The sequence below is a fragment of the Engraulis encrasicolus genome, chromosome 8, assembly GCF_034702125.1.
Source record: "Engraulis encrasicolus isolate BLACKSEA-1 chromosome 8, IST_EnEncr_1.0, whole genome shotgun sequence".
In the NCBI taxonomy this organism is placed as follows: Eukaryota; Metazoa; Chordata; class Actinopteri; order Clupeiformes; family Engraulidae; genus Engraulis; species Engraulis encrasicolus.
The window spans coordinates 740,001-762,500 of record NC_085864.1 but is presented as its reverse complement, the minus strand read 5'-3'; the positions used below and the strand labels follow the sequence as shown (position 1 = coordinate 762,500).

The 22,500-nt window shown below is 46.8% G+C and overlaps 1 protein-coding gene across 2 annotated transcripts in view; it reads left to right on the top strand.

The window, feature by feature from the left end:
• gab2 (GRB2-associated binding protein 2) overlaps positions 1–22,500 on the top strand; it is a 118,859-nt gene that overhangs the window by 90,657 nt on the left and 5,702 nt on the right. For both annotated transcript variants that reach the window (XM_063204782.1, XM_063204781.1), the window contains exons 3-6: positions 6,615–6,879; positions 16,920–17,051; positions 17,620–18,215; positions 21,639–21,739. In XM_063204782.1, coding sequence (XP_063060852.1) covers positions 6,615–6,879; positions 16,920–17,051; positions 17,620–18,215; positions 21,639–21,739 — 1,094 coding nt within the window. The remainder of the gene's footprint in view (positions 1–6,614; positions 6,880–16,919; positions 17,052–17,619; positions 18,216–21,638; positions 21,740–22,500) is intronic.

Sequence of the window (22,500 nt, the reverse complement as noted above, 5' to 3'; positions counted from 1 at the left end):
ACCCCGAGTTGCTCGGGCAACAATGGCCTGATTGAAGTGGTTTGGAAAGCACTCCTGGACCACAGCCTGCACTCCCCTCTCCCCCCTCCCTCCTTCTCTCCCTTTCTCTTCCTCTCCTCTTCTTTCCCTCTCTCCCTCTCTTCCTCCCTCTGTCTGTCCATCACATTGTGCTGAGCATTTGGTTGGGCTGGGGGGTTAGAGGGGGGAGGGGAGTAGAGCATTAGGGTGAAAAGAGGGCAATAAGAAGAGGAAGATTTCAGATTCAAGAAAAATATGTTTGTAGTATTTACACTGTACAGTGTAGTTTGATGCAAAGTGCCGGTTAAGCCACACAGCCCCTAATCCATATCCAGTCATTCTATAACAGGGAAGAATACGAATGACAGGGAAGGAAGACGTTGAAAAACAGAGAGGAAGGAAGGAAGAGGAGTTGGAGATAAAGAGGAAAGATAAAGGAGAGAACATGGAGAGAAAAGGAGGTGTAGAGAGGAAACAAAGACGTTGTAGGATGTGAATGGGAAATGTGTGTGGGGTGCATTTATTACACAGTGTTGGACTCCTGGTGTGCAACATCCCGCATCCCAGCGCTTGGCTGCCCTCGGGGCGATGGAGTGACCTCATTGGGCAGTGGGGGGCCTATAATTCACTGATTGGCCGCGAAGTCACGGCGGAGGTCAGGATGGCGTCACGATGGCCCATGCAGACACACAGAGCTACACAAGGCCACTCTTGTGACCTAACAAGGTCAAAATCTTATGGCCTTACAAGGCCACAGATAGATGCACTGTACATATCTATGTATAATATGCACAGGGACAGACTATGACTTCATGGGCCTCTGGGCCTCTGAGCATGATTAGTTGACTGACTTAGTTGTTTTAGACCATGGGTCAGGAACCTATGGCTCTAGAGCCACATGTGGCTCTTTTGGGAACTGTATATGGCTCTTACTTATCTAGGGTTGCCAACCATCCCTTGAAATATGGAATCGTCTTATATTTATAAATAAAAGTACGGGTTCCATATTGAGTTGAAACGGGACAAGGGAGGTTAAAAAGTGTTAAAATGCAGGAAATTACATCTAAGAAATACAAAATTCTCCCAGACCCTCGCCATAATGAAATTGACAGTTGGTAACCCTATACTTACCTGTTATCAATAAAAGCAATATCTTGACAGTACACTCTGAAATTGCTAGGCTTAATTGAAATACATGCTTTATTCAGTGTTTTTTAAAAATGGTATGGCTCTCATGAACACCCTTGATTGTTGGGCGTTCCGGAGTTTGTGGAAGAAAGAAAATGTGAAAATACAGTTGATAAAAGTGCAATTAGCGCACTATGAGGATGGAAATATACAGGCTTCAAGGCCCCCTTGTCTCTTGATAAGATGTATCTACATTCGTACTGTATACGCACGCTATGTGTCTATCATTGTTAGAAAGATGTATTGCACATGAGGTTTGTATCCGTTTTCTGTATTCAATATCAATGCTTTGCTATCTGGAAAAAAAACAGTGACTCATATCATCATATCATCTGTGTTTGTGTAACATTCAGGCAGCTAATGTCAGTCATTGCATTTATGCACACCATGAGAATCTAGCCCCCTTTTTATGCGAATCATTGCTATGAAGTATGTTATGTAAGTGTGCATAAGACTGTGTTGAGTTGTAAAGTGCAAATGAGCCCTACTGCATGCCTGTAGAGGGCTGTAAGCAGCTACATGGTAAAAAAATGCAGTGTTAATTTATAGTACTCTGAGAGCAAATATACTCTTGAAGATGTTAACCCAACTCTCTAAGTGTTGAATTAACAGCTTTTTTTCTACTGTGGCCCCTTCCCAGGCTGAGGGCCACGGGGGTGAGCTGGGAGCTGTGATTTTCCCAGCATGCTCTCTGGCTCTGTTTCGGAGCTGTGAGCTTTCCATCATACATTCTGTTTGGCCGTGTGTGTTGGCTGGTTGCTTTGATAGTAGAGAGCTAGCAGTAGCCTGCCCACACATACAGACACACACAGATGCACAGACACACAGACACACACACAGACACACACACAGACACACACACAGACACACACACACACACACACACACACACACACACACACACACACACACACACACACACACACACACACACACACACACACACACACACACACACACACACACACACACACACACAAACCTACACCTGTGCTTACACCTACCTGATTTAATTACCAACTGGAGATTCTGTGTGTGTGTGCGTGCGTGCGTGCGTGCGTGCGTGCGTGCGTGCGTGCGTGCGTGCGTGCGTTGCGTGCGTGCGTGTGTGTGCGCGTGTGTGTGTGTGTGTTTGAATGTATGTGTGTTTGTCTGCTTGAGTATGAGAACTACTTTGTATTAGGAAGGGGAGGCAAGATGGAAATTTGAAAAGTGTTGGAGTGAGATAGTGGCTGAGTGGGTGAGGAAGAGAATGAGTGAGTGTGGGAGAGAAGAACAGATTGTGAAATGGAAAAAATAAGACATCACATGACTGTGAAAAGATTTGAACGTGGAAGAAATGAACGCAGAACACAAATGGGGAAAAAACACTCACGGAAAAGAAACAACAGAAAGAAAGAGAGAGATAGAGAGTGGGGGGTTGAGAATGAGGAGAGAAATACTATGACACACATGTAAAGGGAGAGGAAGAAAGACATTGGAGGGAGAGGTTTGTCAATGGGGAGAGAGAGAGAGAGAGAGAGAGAGAGAGAGAGAGAGAGAGAGAGAGAAAGAGAGAGAGAGGATGATGATGATGATGGGCAGATGATGAAGGATGAGTAGTGTGTGAGGGGGAGTGAGAGGCTTGCTGTACACAGAGACGGGGGATGAGTGGGACAGCGATAGAGAGAAGGACCCACTGAGAGAGAGTGACAAGGCAGTGGGGTAGAGAAGAGAGGGAGAGGGAAGGAGGAAGAGAGAGGGGTAGACAGGAGAGAGAGTGACAACACAGAGAGAAAGGCGAGAGTGAGAGAAAGTGCGAGAGAGAGAGAGATACAAAGAGAGAGAGAGAGAGAGAGAGAGAGAGAGAGAGAGATACAGATAGAGATACAGAGAGGGTGGGAGTAAGGAGAGAGTGAGAAAGGGGTCATGTGCACTTCCTGGTTGTTGGCTCGGGTCCCGGAGCTATTTTGGGCTGCTGGGCCCTGAGACTGTTCCCGACGCGGCAGACCCACGGCTACACACACACACACACACACACACACACACACACACACACACACACACACACACACACACACACACACACACACACACACACACACACACACGTGCACATACAGTACACGGTCACACACGCACACACGCACACGCACACGCTCAACTGCTCACAGACAGACATCAGAGAGGAGAGACGTCACCCAGCCAGTGAGCAGAGCAGAGCAGAGCAGAGCACTGAAAGGCCACGGTGTTCACACAGGGGCCTCTGGACTCCTCTGAACAGGAACAGAACTGGACCGATAGAGAAAGCAGATAGCAGCCTGGAGGAGGGAGGGAGGGAGAGGTGGGGGGGAGACAAGCGAGGGAAGGGAGACGGGAGGGAGAGAGGATGAGAGATAGAAGGGGGGTCCAGGCAAAGAGAGAAATTTAGAAATAGAGTGAGGAAAAGAAATAGATGGGGGAAAGAGTGAGATGCAGGCAGAAAGACATTTAGAGCAAACAAGGATCCGAATATACGGAGTGGGAAAGAGAAAGGGGGAGATGCCAGTGGAGATGGTGTGTTGTTGCTTGTGACGAACATGACCATCACAGAGAGAGAGCAAAAATAAGTAATACAAGGAGAGAGTGAGAGAGATAGAGAGATAGAGAAGTAATACAGGAAGAGAGTGAGAGAGAGATGTAGTATGTAACCAGGCTGACTGCGTGCTTATCATTAACACAGCAAAGCGGAGGCTGAGAGGCCAGGGATGGGATGGCTGACCTTTGGCACATGGCTCCACAAACAGAAGGATTGTCCTCTTGACACCCCCTCTCCTCTCCTATCCCCTCCCCTCCCTCCACCTCTCATCTTCTTTTCTCCTCTCCTCTCCTCTCCTCCTCTCCATCCTCCTCTTCCCTCTCAACTCCCTCGTCTTGCACACACCCACCCTCCTTCTCTTCTCTTCTCTTCTCTTCTCTTCTCTTCTCTTCTCTTCTCTTCTCTTCTCTTCTCTTCTCTTCTCTTCTCTTCTCTTCTCTTCTCTTCTCTTCTCTTCTCTTCCCTCACTTCTCACTCTTATCTACCACCCCCTGCATGCACCCTCCTCCACCCTCTTGCCAGCCCCATCTCCTCTCCTCCCCCTCCTCTTCCCTCCCTTCCCCCCCTCTTATCTCACCCCTGCCCTCACCAGCCCTCATTCACCCCCCTCCTCTCTTCCCTTCGTCTTGATGGATGGATGGCCTCTCTTTCCTGATTGAGTTTCAGAAGTGGAGGGCCACACTGAAGGGCTATTGAGCACGAGTCAACAGAGATCTTACAGGCCTGAAGCCTCCGATGCAGACCCTCGCCACTCTCCACTAACCCTAACCACCCTCTCCACTGCCCCCCTCCCCCCCTCTTCCTCATGCACCACTGACCTCCCTGGGTCTAAAGTAGGCAAATGTACGTAGTTGTGCGAAGAAGAAGAAGAAGAAGAAGAAGAAGAAGAAGAAGAAGAAGAAGAAGAAGAAGAAGAAGAAGAAGAAGAAGAAGAAGAAGAAGAAGAAGAAGAAGAAGAAGAAGAAGAAGAAGAAATAGTAGTTGTCCACCACAACTAAACTCTTTTGACTAATCTGGCCTGAATGAATGAGGGTCTTTAGAGATGTACTGTATACGCCGTCTTACTGTATAGCATCCTGCAATGGCTCTGTCTGGCCCCAATGGTGGCCTCTGCTCTGCCTCATTGATCTGGGCGGGAAAGCATGTAGGGAAACACTGCTGCTGTCGTGTTGCACTGTGTACTGTACTGTACTAGTGTACTGTGCGCTATGGCTGTAGGGGATCTTTTTGTTCTGGCGGGAAAGCCAGAGGGGCTGAGTATAGGAAATGGATTGAATGAAATGAGCCGGCAGCCTTGGGTGTGGGTGGGGGAGTTGTCTTTGTGTGTGTGTGTGTGTGTGTGTGTGTGTGTGTGTGTGTGTGTGTGTGTGTGTGTGTGTGTGTGTGTGTGTGTGTGTGTGTGTGTGTGTGTGTGTGTGTGTGTGTGCGTGTGTGTGTGAGAGAGAGGGAGAGAGAGTCTAGACATGTGAGCTAAGGTCTAGAGCCTGAATGTGTGTGTGTGCGTGTGTGTGTGTGTGTGTTTGGGGGGTGGGGGTATGATTGTGTGTCGCTTCTGTTTGTGTGTGTGTGTGTGTGTGTGTGTGTGTGTGTGTGTGTGTGTGTGTGTGTGTGTGTGTGTGTGTGTGTGTGTGTGTGTGTGTGTGTGTGGTGAGACCACATGGCTTTATAATAGTTTGGGTTCCTAATTTTAGATTCTCATATGAATCCAATAAAAGGCAGAAGATTAGGAAGTGAATGTGATGCAGGCTTTTTCAGGGCCAAACACGTCAAACAAATAAAAAACAACAGGGTTAAAATCAACACCATACAGACAAACAATACTAACACAAACAACATCAACAATAAAGCAAATCAACTGCTGCAGAGATTATTTGTTTATTTTGCCTCGAACTTGCCTCATGCTTTCTATTTGTGTGTGTGTGCGTGTATGTGTGCATGTGTGTGTGTGCGTGTGTGTGTAGGCCTGTGAAGAAGCCATATGTACAGTATTCATTTACTGTATGTATGCGATCATTGGTCATGTAAACAAACAAATGTATTATATTCACATGTGTGCGTAATACTTATGTGTATTGAATGTGTGGGTAAGGTTTGTGAAGAAGCCATATGTACAGTATCTATTTATTAATATTTATGTATTCCTGGTATCTCATGCAATTTTATTCATTTAAACAAATTGATTTATTTACATGTATCTATCTGGCTGTCTGTCTGTCTGTCTGTCTCTCTCTCTCCTCTATCCTTTCTCTCTCTACCACAGATGAGTGGTCGTTTTAATCGTGTACAATTTTGCTGAGATTAATTATTTTATTTATATTTGCATATGTCTATCTGTTTGTCTGTCTGTCTGTCTCTCTCCTCTATCCTTTCTCTCTCTACCACAGATGAGTGATCGTTTTAATCGTGTACAATTTTGCATATATAATATTTTATTTAGATTTGCGTGTGTCCATCTGTTTGTCTGTTTCTCCTTCTCTCCTCCAAAAGGTGGACAACAGCAGTTGGTTGTCCTCTGTCTCTATGCCTCTCTCCAACATGCAATCCCTCTGAAGTTTAATCAATTTATTCACGTTCCAGATTCTTCCCCCCTGTATTCTCTTTGGATGAGTGGTCATCCTGGGCCTCAAATTAACCTCAAATTTGGCAGAGTCCATGTTATAACCTTAGTGCCACCAAAATTGTAATGACCTCGGTAAAGGCTCTGGGTAATGTGATAGCAATGTAGAAATGATGTAGTTGAGTCTTTTCAGCAATGAGTGAATGGGCCCACTGGCAGGCCCATCTGCGAAAAAAAGAGGCTACTTTATTCACGTGTGTCTGTGTGTCTCTCTCGTCTCCTCGTTCTCAACAGATGAGCGTTCGTCCTCTGCCTCCATGCCCCGCTCCATGGCTGGCGGTGACCTGGCTGGCTCCATGGCCCCGTTAACAGGCGATGGGCGCAAGTCCTCCTCCGGCCACGCCCATGCCCACTCCAGTCAGCCAATGCTGTTCACCTTCGACATGCCCGTCCGCCACGGCAACGCTCATAGCCACGCCCACTCCACCCTGCCAAGCTCCGCCCCTCAGGACTACCTCCTACTGCACCAGTGCCTGAGCCGGAAGACTGAAGGCACTCGGTAAGATGATGACACTCCATTGTCAGGAGATGATATGTAATGATTTTCCATTACATGGTTAATGGAATAACTTCTTTGGGTGCCCATATTTATTCACTGTATACAAAGTGTGGGACTTTGCTTTTGCTCTGCACTTCTTGTTACAGAACGCAGCTCAGACAATGAAATTGCATTCATACCTCACCCACACTAGCACCACAAGGTAGAAGTGCAGGGAGGATGGTACCACACTGATTGATGGAGGAGGATACGGGAGAATGGTGGCTATCCCCTATATAGGTTGGTGAGGAGAGGGACGAAGAAGAGAGCGTGATATATTTGATCTACCTCCTCCATTGATTGGAAGAGATAGAGAGGAAGAGAGATAGATAGAGAGAGATAGAGTGATCAATTGAAGCCCTGAGACGAAGAACCATACAAGTCCACATTTTCACATTTTGAACATAGGCCTATGTTTTTTTAATTTGCAAGTTTGAACATTACTTTTTTTAATTTAGATTTTTCTTGAAGTCAGAAAACAAAAGATTCTTAATTATAATAATAGAATATGTTTTAATGTCAATGTTAAAAATCAAATGTTACCGAGTATTTGCAATTCTGGACATTTACAATTTTTTTGGGGGACTTGTATGGTTCTGCGTCTCAGGGTTTCAATTAGATAGATGTGGGATATTCCATTACATTTTCCTCCGTTGTCACCCCAACTCCTGTGGAGGAAACAAAGAAGGGATCCAGACAGGAAGGAGAATTCAAGCACCACGTGCACCACAAGCAGCCTCACTTTTCCGGGATCTTTCCTCCCTCCTCCATCCTCTTCCTCTCACTGTCCTCTTTGTTTTGAGATGTCCTTGGTGAGTAGTGTTAGTAGTAGAGAGAGGAAGACAGAGGGAGATGGCATATTTGACCTGCATCTTCCATCTTAGCTTGAGCAGGAAGATGGAGGGCACTCAGAAAGAGGTCTCGACCCTTTAACCTTAGCTTAACCCTTAAGATGCCACCATCCCCATACAACTCCACTACACACACACACACACACACACACACACACACACACACACACACACACACACACACACACACACACACACACACACACACACACACACACACACACACACACACACACACACACACAGGTCCATTCTCTAGTGGGGGGGTGGATGGGGATTGATCTGGGGGGTCAGGGGTGCTGCGCTCTCCTCTGTCTCTTGCCACATGACTCCAGGGGCCTCTCTCTCTCTCTCTCTCTCTCTCTCTCTCTCTCTCTCTCTCTCTCTCTCTCTCTCTCTCTCTCTCTCTCTCTCTCTCTCTCTCTCTCTCCATACACACACACACACTGTCTTAAACACACACAGGAACACATACACACACACACACATGCACGCACGCACACACACACACGCACACACACGCACACACACACACACACACACACACACACACACACACACACACACACACACACTTTTCGTACTAACTGATAAACAAATAACAAACAAACAAGGCAAACAAACATTGACAGCAGCAGGGGCCATATACACAGGCATGCACGCGCACACACACGCACACACACACACACACACACACACACACACACACACACACACACACACACACACACACACACACACACACACACACACACAGGCATGTACACACACACATACACACTCACATACACGCGCGCGCGCGCACACACACGCAAACACACACGCAGACACACACACACACACGCGCGCGCACACACAGGCACGCACGTACACACACACACACAAGCATGCACACACACACATACTCACACACACAGGCAGTATATACAGTACATGCGCACGCACACAGGCACACACACACAAACACACACACACACTTTTCGTATCGTATGATAAACAAATAATAAAAAAACAAGGCAAACAAACATTGACAGCAGCAGGGGCCATATACACAGGCATGCACGCGCACACACACGCACACACACACACACACACACACACACACACACACACACACACACACACACACACACACACACACACACACACACACACACACACACACACACACACACACACAGGCATGTACACACACACATACACACTCACATACACGCGCGCGCGCGCACACACGCAAACACACACGCAGACACACACACACACACGCGCGCGCACACACACACACAGGCACGCACGTACACACACACACACAAGCATGCACACACACACATACTCACACACACAGGCAGTATATACAGTACATGCGCACGCACACAGGCACACACACACAAACACACACACGCACACGCACACGCACACGCACACGCACATGCACAAGCACAACCAGACACCCACACTTTCTAGGAGTGGGGTGTGTCGCTCTGATGAAACTGATATGGCGTTGAGGAATTTAGCCAAGGGGATCGGCTAGCAGTGTCAGGCACGACAAACAGGGTAAGGTCTGGGTCGGTAGACGTGGGTGGCTAGTGGGGACTTTGATCACATATCTTAGCCGAGGACCAGCCAGCAATGCACTTAGCCACAAATCCTAGCCACAGGCTGGGCATCATTGTAGATTCCTAATTTGCTCAGGGATAACTTACTTAGCTCTACTGTTAGATCTACTAGTATTACCACTACTATTACAGAGGAATTTACAGAATCACCTAGCAATATCAGGCACGACAGACAGGGGTATGGGATAGCGGTATGTGATTAGTGCGGGCTATGATCACATGTCATAGATGAGGTCCAACAAGTTAGTTCTACTTATTAGTAGTAGTCATAGCTGAGGTCATAGCTGTCATAGCTGAGGTCATGTCATGTCATGTCATAGCTGAGGTCCAACAAATTAATTCTACTTATTAGTAGCGGTCTCCCTCTCCTGCGCTTTCCTTCTGGTCTCCATCAAAGTGCCACTCTTGTGATGTCGTCCCTTGGTTTTCTTAGAGGATGTCCTAACCATTTCCACCGCCTGTGAATAAGAATGGTCTCCATCCATGTCTGTGCATCCAGTAACCCTGTGTAGCTCCCTGTTTGATATTTTCTGAGGCCAGAATACTTTTTAAATTCTCCTTAGACATCTGTTATGAAAGATGTGGTACTTTCTATGGTACAGTAGGAGAAATTGGCTAGTCTTCTACAGTCCATGCCATACCTTTGCAGCCGCCTCAGAAAAAAAGAGTCACTGTCTAACCGTCATTGTGATGGAATTGATGTGATGAGACCAGCTTAGATCCTCATTGATTAACTCCAAGGACTTTAAAACTGCTAACTCTCTCCACTGCAGCATGATCAATGTAGGCCTATCTGGCTTCTGTTGAATCCTCTGGAAGTCCACTATCAACTCCTTTGTTTTGGGGACATTCAGGAGCGAGTTATTATCTAGACAAAGCAGCCACCTCAGCCTTGTAGGCAGGCAGACTCGTCATTGCTTTTCTTGAACGTTGCTGTATAACCATTTGAACTGAAGTGTGCATAACTAGGCTTACGTCTGAATACAAGTCATCCATCTCTGTAGTGGCACACACTATACATTCTCCCTAGACGTATTCCACTGTATATACATTCATGGCTATTCATTCAGTTGGATTTGCAGTCGCTCGTTCTCCATCATCTTCTCTTCCCTTATTCAGTCACCCCTCGTTCCTCCAGTCATCCATTTTCTTCCGTAATCTGCGCCACCTCCTGAGGGCCATGAAATGGCAGCTTAATAATAATTCCACTCCTGAGCGCGTCCAGAGTGATCAGCAAGCCTGCTCGCAGTAATCCATCACATACAGTGTACGTACACATACACATGAATGCACATTCACACCTACACATACAGTACGCTCATGGACACACACACACACACACACATGCACAACCACACATATAGTACGTATACATGCACACATACAGTATACTGTTCATGCACACACACGCACGCACGCACGCACGCACGCACGCATGCATGCATACACTATGTACAGTACATGCCTATACATACACATAGAGACATACAGTACTCTCACACCACATGCATAGTATATAATGTGCATGTGCGCTAACACACCCACTCACATACAGTATTTGCCCACACACACACAGGCAAAAGAGAGGCCAAACCACGGTAGCAAATAGCTTAGTTGATCTCTGCACAAATGCATTTACACATACACCCCAGGGATAGAGATAGAGAGAGAGAGAGAGAGGCGGGTGGGGACAGGACTATAATATGTAATATGCAGCGTTCCCTCTGTGTATAAGATCCACCCCCCACCCCTCTCTCTCTCTCTCTCTCTCTCTCTCTCTCTCTCTCTCTCTCTCTCTCTCTCTCTCGCGCGCGCGCAGGGGCACATGCGCGCTCTCTAGACATTAATAACTGTCCATAGCAATGTATTGCTGTAGGCTTGGTAATGGCAAGATGGCGAGGGTCCCACACGTATCCCACACGTTCCAATCAGACAATCATGGCACAATATTGCACTCTTCAGTGACACACTTGCTAATTCACTACATGTACACAGATATTTTCAAAAACATGTAAACAAAAGGCTCAATCGGATGTCTTTTTACGAAAATATCCACATTCACGTTAACAGGGTCCTAGGGAGAGCCTGGCCTCATCACTGTATGTAACCCAAAGTCCAAAGGTGTGGCCAATGTACAAAGTGTCCTATTCCAGAGTATAGAGACGTGTATAGAATGATATTTCTGTTATATACACCATCACATTTGGACCTGCTGTGCACGTCCCCATGGTCGTTAATCAGGGCCAACTAATCACTCCTCACCAGCAAATTAGATATTACGCCCATGATCGTTACGAGGGGGCAATATGGCAGACCACAAGAATTGAGTAATGGATAACCGGACAGAAGGCTGAACAGTTCACCAAAGCCAGACAAACTGTGAGGTGCCTGTAGACAAAGAAGAAAAAAAGACAAGACCTACTTCCACCAAGTCATCTTTCATCTCCCATTTATATTATTGTAACATTTTAAATACATTAACTACTGAAATATATCATTTTTTGGAGGCAGCGGGTCAAGGGAGCAATATGGCCTGCTGCTGAAATGAACGGAGGTGGTTATAAATTGCACTTTGGTGGGAATTCATGCATAAATCAACAAAATAAATGGCTCATTTGTAAGGGAATCCTGGAAACTGAACAGAATGAATTGAGATGAATACAAATACGACTTGCTCTGTCCAGACAGGCTTTACACTTTGGGGAGAATTTCATATAAATAAATTAACAAAATAAATAGCTAATCTATAAGAGAATGATGGACACTGGGCAGAATAAATGCAGATGGCTACACATTAGACTTAGACACAGCCAAAAAAAAAGACACCCACCCACAGACAAACACACATGCTCAGTACACAAACACACGCACACACACTCACGCATGCACAGACACTCATGCATGCATGCGCGCGCACACACACACACCCACCCACACCCACACACACACACACACACACACACACACACACACACACACACACACACACACACACACACACACACACACACACACACACACACACACATACACACACACTTTGGGGAGAATTTCAAATGCATTAACCAACAAATGAAATGGTTGATTTGTAAGGAACATTGTGTGCACTGGACAGAGTGAATTGAGATGGCTATATACACGTAATAGATTCGACTTGATCTGTCCTGGGAGATGTCGATTTATCATTGGGAGACTGAGAGAAGATGATCAGTAGAAACAACAGTCTGGCTCCTGATTCCCCTCCTAAACAAACCAACATCTAAATGCGTGAATATGTTTGTGCTTACAAGCGTCAGTGCGTGCATCCATGCATGCATGCGTTTGAGTGAGACACACACACACACACACACACACACACACACACACACACACACACACACACACACACACACACACACACACACACACACACACACACACACACACACACGCGTGCATGAATACACACAAAACTGGAGTGCTGTTGTGTGCCGAGTGGATTGATCAGCGCTGACAATGAAAATTGAATTGAAAAGCGTGGAATTAGGTGTCGAGGGTATTTCATCTATTATGTAATTAATTTCATTGTGTGTGTTTGTTTGAACCTAGTGGGGCATGCTAGACATGTGCGTCAATTATTACAGCTCATAAAAAAACTCAGAGCACTTTCACCAGAGCCAAGATGCAGTGTTAATTCAACACTTAGAGAGTACTCTGGGACCAAATGCACTCTAGAGATGATGTTAAATTGACTCAAAGTGTTGAACGCACACACACACACACACACACACACACACACACACACACACACACACACACACACACACACACACACACACACACACACACACACACACACACACACACACACACACACACACACACTGATTGCAAAGATATGTTGAATCAGTGCTGATTATTGTCAAATCAATGCGAAAAGACGTCCAATGCCTTCGATTCAACGTCCTTTGAGAGTGGACAACAACTGGGCGGCCCATAGTATTATAGTGCGAGACCTGCACAACAACAATGCAGGAAAAACAATGCTGACCTACATGGCAATGTTTGCCCTAGGATACACATACATACACAGCTGTGTGTCTATGTGTGTGTGTGTGTGCGTTTGTGCGTGCATGTGTGCATGTGTTTGCATGCGTTTCCAATCCCGTCCACCATTGTTGTCCTGCAGTACTGCTCTCTCTCTCTCTCTCTCTCTCTCTCTCTCTCTCTCTCTCTCTCTCTAAGTCCCTCTTATGCTCACAGTGGAACAGTCTGTGAATATTCTGCATTCCGCCCAGGTCATTCTGCCGAGTTGACCAATTCTGTCCAGGAGCTTCTGGGTTTGGGCTTCTGGGCTTGTGCGCATACAAGAAATGATGATGATGGTGGTGATGAAGAACATCATAATCTTCTCTCTATGCCACACTGTATTACAAGTCTTCATCCCCATAGCCAGAGTGGGGTAGTCATCCTCACCGGCTCCAACACTTTGCTCTGTTCACGTCACTTGACTTCACTTTGTCTAGGTTTGGAGTTACTTTATGACACTCAACTTAAATAGAGCTTTCTGATTGGTTGCTAGGCGTGTATTAAAATCGTTTTAAACTGCACTCCGCTTCTTGTCATAACGTTCTCTGTCTTTCCACCTTGATGACTTGAAATTGACATGAATGCAAAGAATGAAAAGATGCTTTGTTGACTCAAACAGATTTTTCAAGTGTAATTTTCCTAAACATACAGTACTATACGAACACCAGATATAGACACACCTATCCATAAAAACAGACACATAAGCACACACACACACACACACACACACACACACACACACACACACACACACACACACACACACACACACACACACACACACACACACACACACACACACACACACACACACACACACACACAAGCAAGCACTCACAGACACAAGCACAAGCGCGCACACATTTACAGGCACAGGCTATGATGTTTAGTGCTGGTGCAGAGCTGCGTAAACAAGTGACCCCTGAACCCTGGGTGCCAGTCTGAGACTATTTACTGTGGGAAAAAACGTCTCTATCTAACTCTCTCTCCCTCTCGTTCTGCTTTCGCTGTCTTTCTCGTTCTCTCTCTCTCTCTCTCTCTCTTCCTCTGCTGCCCCTCTTTCTCTCTCTATCTCTAATCTGACTGTTCTCATTTTCTTTTTTCTCATTCTTGTTCTCTCTCTCTCTCTCTCTCTCTCTCTCTCTCTCTCTCTCTCGCTTTCTTGCTCTCTCCCTTTCCCTCCTCTCTCACTTGCCCCCTCCCTCGCTCTCCCCATCTCTGCAGCTAGTCTCTGGGAGGCCGATCAGTCCAGTCTCCCATGCCCATGAGTGCATGCTGTGGGCCTGTGGCCTCTTTCTCTCCCATTGCTCTCATGTATCTCTCTCTCTCTCTCTCTCTCTCTCTCTCTCTCTCTCTCTCTCTCTCTCTCTCTCTCTCTCTCTCTCTCTCTCTCTCTCTCTCTCTCTCTCTCTCTCTCTCTCCACCATCCCACCATCAGAGAGCATGGGGTCTGCCAGTGGGTGTGCCCAGTGATGGAGCTGGCATTACAAAATGGTATGAGGTGGGGAAACAAGAACGATTTATTTCTTTAAACAGCAGAGCACCAGGTCCATTATGAAATTGCATTGTCAAAGGCGGGTATCAATCACTCGGGCTGTTACTAGTTGTACACCAGGGAGGGAGGGTGGCAGGGAAGGAGAGAGGATGGAGAGAGAAATGTAAAACATTGTGTATGTCCACCTCTAGTGGCCAATAATGGGGCTGCACTTTTCAGACTTCTGGACTTGCAACTCAATTTCAAGCTCTTTTTTTTCTTTCTTTTTTTTCTTTTCTCTTAATTTTTTTTGCAAACAACGTAATCACACCCAGATGCATGATGTGTCAGTCAGTAGCTGGCACTGACACAAATATTCAGGGGGTTGGTTGTTGGTTGGTCAGACCCTGGTTAGATATTTGGCACATTTACGTACATGACACATTGAATTCCAGAATTACTTTATTTATTTCAGAATGAAACTTAATTCCAAGGGGGTGCTGTGGTGCTGAGCGCTAAGCCCCCCACATTTTGGGCTTGCATGCCCAAGGGTTGCACCTATGGTTCGAATCTGGCCCATCCCATCCCAAAATGTGGAATTAAATGAACATGCAATGTAAACTCGACAGAACGATTTAATTCTGAATTGTTAATTTGGAATTAAAAACATCATGTAAAAGAGGCCATTGTATCTGAAATCTTACGGGAGGGAAATTTTTTTTTGTATTTCTCTTTCTTTTCTCCTTTTGACTCACCTCATTGGATGAAACATACATCTTAACCTAAATACTGTGAGCTGTCAGGAGCTGACACTGGCAGTGGTACACATAGTACATATTCTGGAGATGGCTGGGTGGGTGGTTGAGCAGCCTCTGGGTGTTTGTGCATTGGTTCAGATTTGGGGCAGCATGGTATGAAGTGACTTGGCTTCTTTCAAACAGCATCACTACACCCCCAAATGTATATGCGCTCACCCTGTCAGTAACTGGCACTGCCATGCGAAGTGTGCAGTTGATTGGGTGGTGGGTGGTGAGGCCTCCAGGTTTTTGTGCAGTGGTTCAGATTTGGGCCAGCGTGGTATGTGGGGTGACCCCTTGAGGGTGAAGTCGTGGGGGGAGAGAGGATGGCAGATGTCTGTATCTAAGATTCCCTGATATGCTGTGTTAAAAACTGGCACAATGAAGCCTGGTGTGTGTGTGTGTGTGTGTGTGTGTGTGTGTGTGTGTGTGTGTGTGTGTGTGTGTGTGTGTGTGTGTGTGTGTGTGTGTGTGTGTCTGTGTGTGTGTGTGTGTGTGTGTCTGTGTGTGTCTGTGTCTGTGTCTGTGTCTGTGTCTGTGTCTGTGTGTCTGTGTCTGTGTGTTGGGGGGGTTGGAGGGGTGCATGCGTGTGTGAGAGCATGCATGCAACCGCATAAACACGTTTCAGTATTTATCCGACTTGGATCTCCATGGTTTGATATTTCCAGTGTGTATGCGCGTGGTTGTGTGTGCAAGACAGTGTATCGTCAGCATTCCATACAACACCTACACTGCACAGTATTTGCATGTGTATGTTCATTTGAGTCATTGTATTTTTTAAGCATTAGACAAATGTGGCACCTACACTGTACATATTTGCATGTGTATGTGTATTGTATTTTAAGCATTGCATTCAGACTCAGCTCAGCTCCACTTCCCTCTCTCCTCTGCCTTTCTGTTGTGCCAGCTTCTCTCAGGCGTCTCTATGTCTTATACAGACATATTTGAAATGTGGGGAACAGAATGCACTCGGTTTCTTCTTTTTATTCATGCATTGCAGGGTTAGACAGACCTTTCGGACAGTGTGTCCGTGTGTGTCCGTGTGTGTCCGTGTGTGTGTGTGTGTGTGTGCGTGTGTGTGTGCGTGTGTGCGTGTGTGCGTGTGTGCGTACGTGCGTGCGTGCGTGCGTGCGTGCGTGTGTGTGCACTTTCCAGTCAGCCTGTTTACCTCTCTCCTGTGTCTTCTCTCCTGCAGGAGTGCCAGTTTCTCCCAGGCGTCGCGCAGCAGTCTGCTGGTGGGCAGTGACTCGGCCGTGCAGAAGCTGACTCACGGCTTCTCCCACTGCCTCAACGGCGTGGGCTCACAGCTGCAGCACGGCTTCTACAGGTACTGCACGTCTTGCTATCAGTAGAGAATCACTTGGGCAGCCATGCTCATTGTAATGTCATGTAATGTAATGTAATACTATATTTCTGGAGGGGGATGGGGGTGTTACCATCTCCTGCCCACCCTGATACAAAATCCCTGTTTGGCCCCTGCTTTTTATCTCTTACTGGGGGATTTCCTGCCATGTCTTAAATCAGGGGTGGGGGACTGTTTTCATTCGAGGGCCACTTTAAAATTTGAAGTCCTCCACAGGCCGTACTATGAGCACACACTTTAGGCCTATATTGAAGGTAGCCACCTTTACAACAGACCTCACCTTCACTAGGTCCCCTGAAAATAAAACTTATTTTTCAGTACATAGTGTTTGACTATTCCCAAGTAAGGCCTACAGTTCTGATAGTGATGGTTGTGATGATGATGTGGATGTGGATGTTGATAATGATGTTGACGACGATGATGATGATGATGATGATGATGATGATGATGATGATGATGATGATGATGATGATGATGATGATGACTACAATGACAAGGACGATGATGATTATTATTATTATTTTGATTACAGTTTGCCCAAGCCCACCCGCCAGCAGAACCACAACCACAACCACCAGCAGCAGCAGAACCAAGCCTCCTCCTCCACATCCCCGCGAGATGCCTCCTCGTCCTGCTACGTCCTCCCTAGAGGCTACAGCTCCGACGGGACGGCGGGGAGCCATCACGCAGGCCTGGGCTTCTCAGACCTGGACCTGGACGGCGCGGAAGAAGTCTACGCCTACAAGACGCCATGCAATGCCCCATTGTCCAATGACCGGCCACTGCCCGACAACTATGACCGGCTGCCTACGCCGCCAGGTAGCTTCTACCAGACGCCGCGGGCCTTCGATAAGAACCACAATGCGTTACCTGCTGCCGGGGGAGGTGGCGGTGGCGGTGGTGGTGGGGCTGCAGCTGAGCCCACGTCTGCAGGGGCAGGGCCCCCACCAAGGCCTCCAAAGCCTGGAGGAGGAGGAGGAGGGGGAGGAGGAAGTGGGAGCCAGGGTTCGGACACGGGGCTGCGCTGGGGGAGCCCGCAGTCCCACAATGGGGAGATGGCCACGACCACCACGGTGATCCCCCGGAGAAACACACTGCCGGCAGTGGAGAACATCAGGCTACACCGGGGTAGGTTGGATATCAAGTTAAATCAATAGTCGTTATAGTATAATTGCCACATTTTCATGGTGTTTGTAATTCCGAATTAATGAATCAGAATCAGAATTAAATAGTTCCGTCGAGTTTACTTTGCACTTTCATTTAGTTCCGAGCTGTGAAGAGTTTACATGATGTTCTCAAAGCAGAATTAAGTAGAAAACGAGATGGTTCTTCTCAATGGGCTATCCTTAATAAAATAGAAATTTAGTTTTATTCAGAATTAAATTAAATCTGAATTAATTTGCCTCATGCCAACGAGGTCCGGCACAGCACCACGTGCATGGCCATGGTGAGGATGATGAACACACACACACACACACACACACACACACACACACACACACACACACACACACACACACACACACACACACACACACAAACACACACGCACAAACACACACGCACAAACACACACACACACACACACACACACACACACACACACACACACACACACACACACACACACACACACACACACACACACACACACACACACACACAGAAACAAACACACACGCACACACAGAAACAAACAGACACGCACACACAGAAACAAACACGCACACACAGAAACAAACAGACACGCACACACAGAAACAAACACGCACAAACACTCACACACGCGAGCGCGCGCACGCACACATAAACACACACGCGCACACACACACACACACACACACACACACACACACACACACACACACACACACACACACACACACACACACACACACACACACACACACACACACACACACAAAGGGCAGAGGCTTGCCCTGGCCTCGATCGCTCGCTCTGAGGAACATTTGATTTCCTCACCTGGGACGTCCCTGTTGCTGTTGCTCTGTTCCCGTCTTGTTGTTTTGAGCCAGCCAATAGGAGACTTAGATTACTCATCCATGGAATGAAATGAGTGGACGCTGGGGCAGCAACTGGCCCCTGCTCCGCTTTCCTCCACTCCGCTCATCATCCCAGGGTTTGACTGGTAGTCTGGCATATAAGGCATTACCCTGGTGGCCCAGCGATCCTCGAGGGGCAATGCTTTCGTTTTTTGTTTGTTTGTTTGTTTGTTTGTTTTTCCTTAGAGAGTGGACCACAATTTAGATGGGGCTGCCCACTGGTGCATCTTTAATGTACAGACATGTGGACTTACTGTATGGACTGAGCCCATCATAGTATTGCAGGAACAGCACGGGGGTTCCTGTGTGAGGGGACGGTCTGCCAAAAATGCCCGGGCCGTTTTTATTGTCTCTGTCCAGCCTCCCACTTTTCCTCCCTCCTCCGGAGCAACACTGGTCGTGGTAGTGTTGGTGGTGGAAAACATGTTTGTTCCACTATGGAGCATGTTGCTCTCTTTCATTCTTCTCCCCCTTCCTCCACTCTTTCTTTGCTTGTTTGCTTAGTGCTGGCCTGATCACTTCCCGCGCAAGCTTCTGTTTGTCCACCTTTCTCTGTCTCTCACTGTCTGTCCGTCTGACTGTCTGTCTGTCTGTCTGTCCGTCTGACTGTCTGTCTGTCTGTGTGCCTGTCTGTCTGTCTGTCTCTCTTCCACACATTCCCTCTCGCCCTCTCCATCTACTGTATCTTGTTTGCTTGCTGTTCCTCTGTTTTTTATATTTTACAATACATCAGTCTCTCTCTCTCTCTCTCTCTCTCTCTCTCTCTCTCTCTCTCTCTCTCTCTCTCTCTCTCTCTCTCTCTCTCTCTCTCTCTCTCTCTCTCTCTCTCTCTCCCTCTCTCTCTCTCACTTGCTCTGTACTCTCTCACCTACTGTACTCTGTCTGTCTGTCTGTCTGTCTGTATATCTCTCGCTATATACATTATATATGTAACGAGAGATAGACAGACAGAGTACTGTATTATATTATACTGTATATTATAGCTATGCTGGGAGGCTAATGAAACTGTGGCCTCTCTCTCTCTCTCTCTCTCTCTCTCTCTCTCTCTCTCTCTCTCTCTCTCTCTCTCTCTCTCTCTCCCTCTCCCTCTCTGTCTCTCTCTCTCTCTCTCTCTCTCTCTCTCTCTCTCTGTGCTGTACTGTGCTGTGCTGTGCTGTACTGTGCTGTGCTGTGCTGTAAGGCTAATGAAACTCTAGCCTTGCCAGCAGCAGTGGCTGGAGCAGCTCCACATCTCCTTCCAGGCTGATAAGCAATATAAAATACAGCAGACGGGGAAAACCAGCCGGCTCCCTTCCCTTCCAGAACCTCCCTCACCCTCGTTACCCTTCTGTTCTTCCTCTTCTCCTCCTCTTTTTCCACCATTTGACTATGCTTTCTAATCTCCTCCTCCACATCCTCTCTCATCCCTCTGTCCTTTTCCTTTCTCCTCTTCCTCTTCTTCTCTTCTCCTCTTCCTCCTCCTCTGTCTATCTCCTCCTCTTCTTCCCCCTTCTCCTCCTCCACCACCTCTTCCTCCTCCTCCTCTCCTCCTCCACCACCTCCTCCTCTTCCTGATTCTCCCCCTTATCCTTTCTCCTTCTCATCCCACTGAAGTGGTTTCTGTTCTGGTCCAAATCTCTACAAGTCTCCTGTTGAGAGATCATCTTTTGACCCTACTCTGACCTGGTGGTGGCAGGCTGTTCATACACCTGTGTGTGTGTGTGTGTGTGTGTGTGTGTGTGTGTGTGTGTGTGTGTGTGTGTGTGTGTGTGTGTGTGTGTGTGTGTGTGTGTGTGTGTGTGTGTGTGTGCGTGTGCGTGCGTGCGTGCGTGCGTGCGTGCGTGCGTGCGTGCGTGCGTGCGTGCGTGCGTGCGTGCGTGCGTGCGTGCGTGCGTGCGTGCGCGTGCGTGTGTTTTGCTATCATGCCATCTACATAGAGATCTATTAGGAAGTAATGGGCCGCTATATGTAACGGCCCACTGCGTTTTGGACAGAGTAGGCTATTTGTTTTTCCTTTGGCATTAAAATGTATGCAGGAATGTACCATGCAGCAACCTGCCAGGGCCAGAATTCTAGCCCTGGTCACAAGACGTTTTTTTTTTCTTCTTTGTTGTCATTGTGCTTTTTTCCCCCCATGGAGGACTTTTGCCCTGAAGGGCCGCCTTGCATTTTGGTGTCTGGGTTTAGAATTACCTTTAATGAACTCCAGAATCTGCAGGAGACTGCTGTGCGGGTAGCTTAATCATGGATCTCTATCTGTTCTTCTTCTGTCTTCTTTCTTTCTTTCTCTCTTTCTATCTTCGTCTCTGTCTTTCTCTCTCAATGTCACTCATCCACCATCTCTCTCTCTCTATCTTACCCTCTCTTTCGCACTCTCTCTTTCCTACCTTTATCCATCTCGTCTTTTTCCTTCTACCTCTTTCTTTCTTTTCTCTCTCTCTCTCTCTCTCTCTCTCTCTCTCTCTCTCTCTCTCTCTCTCTCTCTCTCTCTCTCTCTCTCTACTCCCAGGTTCTTCCTTTGAGACTAGCAGTCACCAACGGCCGATCTACTTCAACAACTCAGGAGGCCAATCGGTGGAGTCTGTCAACGACGGATTCAGCTCCTACCTGGTACGTCACCTGGGCCTTATGATACCATAGTCATATAGGACAGCCATGGGTAAGCAGTTAGGCCGCCAAGGGTGCATCTCTCCAAAAAGAAGTTTCTAACCTGATTGCAACTCTCCTGAGTAGATACTTAATTAGTAGCTAACTCCTGTATCTCGACAGCTAGGGCATGAAGTGAACTACTGCTTGGGGTAAGCAGCACTCTGAAGTTTAAAAGTGAGGGCCCTCCTATCTGTATCTCGAACCACTTGAAGAAGTGGAGTTGAAGTACATTTGGAGTAAATCCATGAAGTCCAGACATCACCTCAGCCCCCTCAAGGAACACACAGGGCTAGTCTACTTCAGAGTGTGACTCCACCTATTTGCTAAACTGGCTGTACATATTTGACCACAAAAGTGTCAATATATGAAGAGTTCAGATGCAAAACCCCCTAAGTGCCTTTTCAGAAAATAATCTTAATTCATTTTTATTTAATACAAAACTATCAAAATTGCATATTTTTTATTTTATATATGTAATACAGCTATTTATATGTATTTTCAAGTAGATCAATGTAAACCAAACCAACAACAGGGTTCTCTAAAAATATAGAAGTGCAGGTCTTCAGAAATGGAGTGAGGGGGTTTTGCATCTGAACTCTTCATATCTTAATCCTGTGGAGCAAAAGCAGAGAAAGTAAATCGACATGCATGCAAAGTAATGATTCAGCTGTGAGAGCGTTCACAACACAAATTCACGTCATGTAATTTCTTTGGGAAAAAAA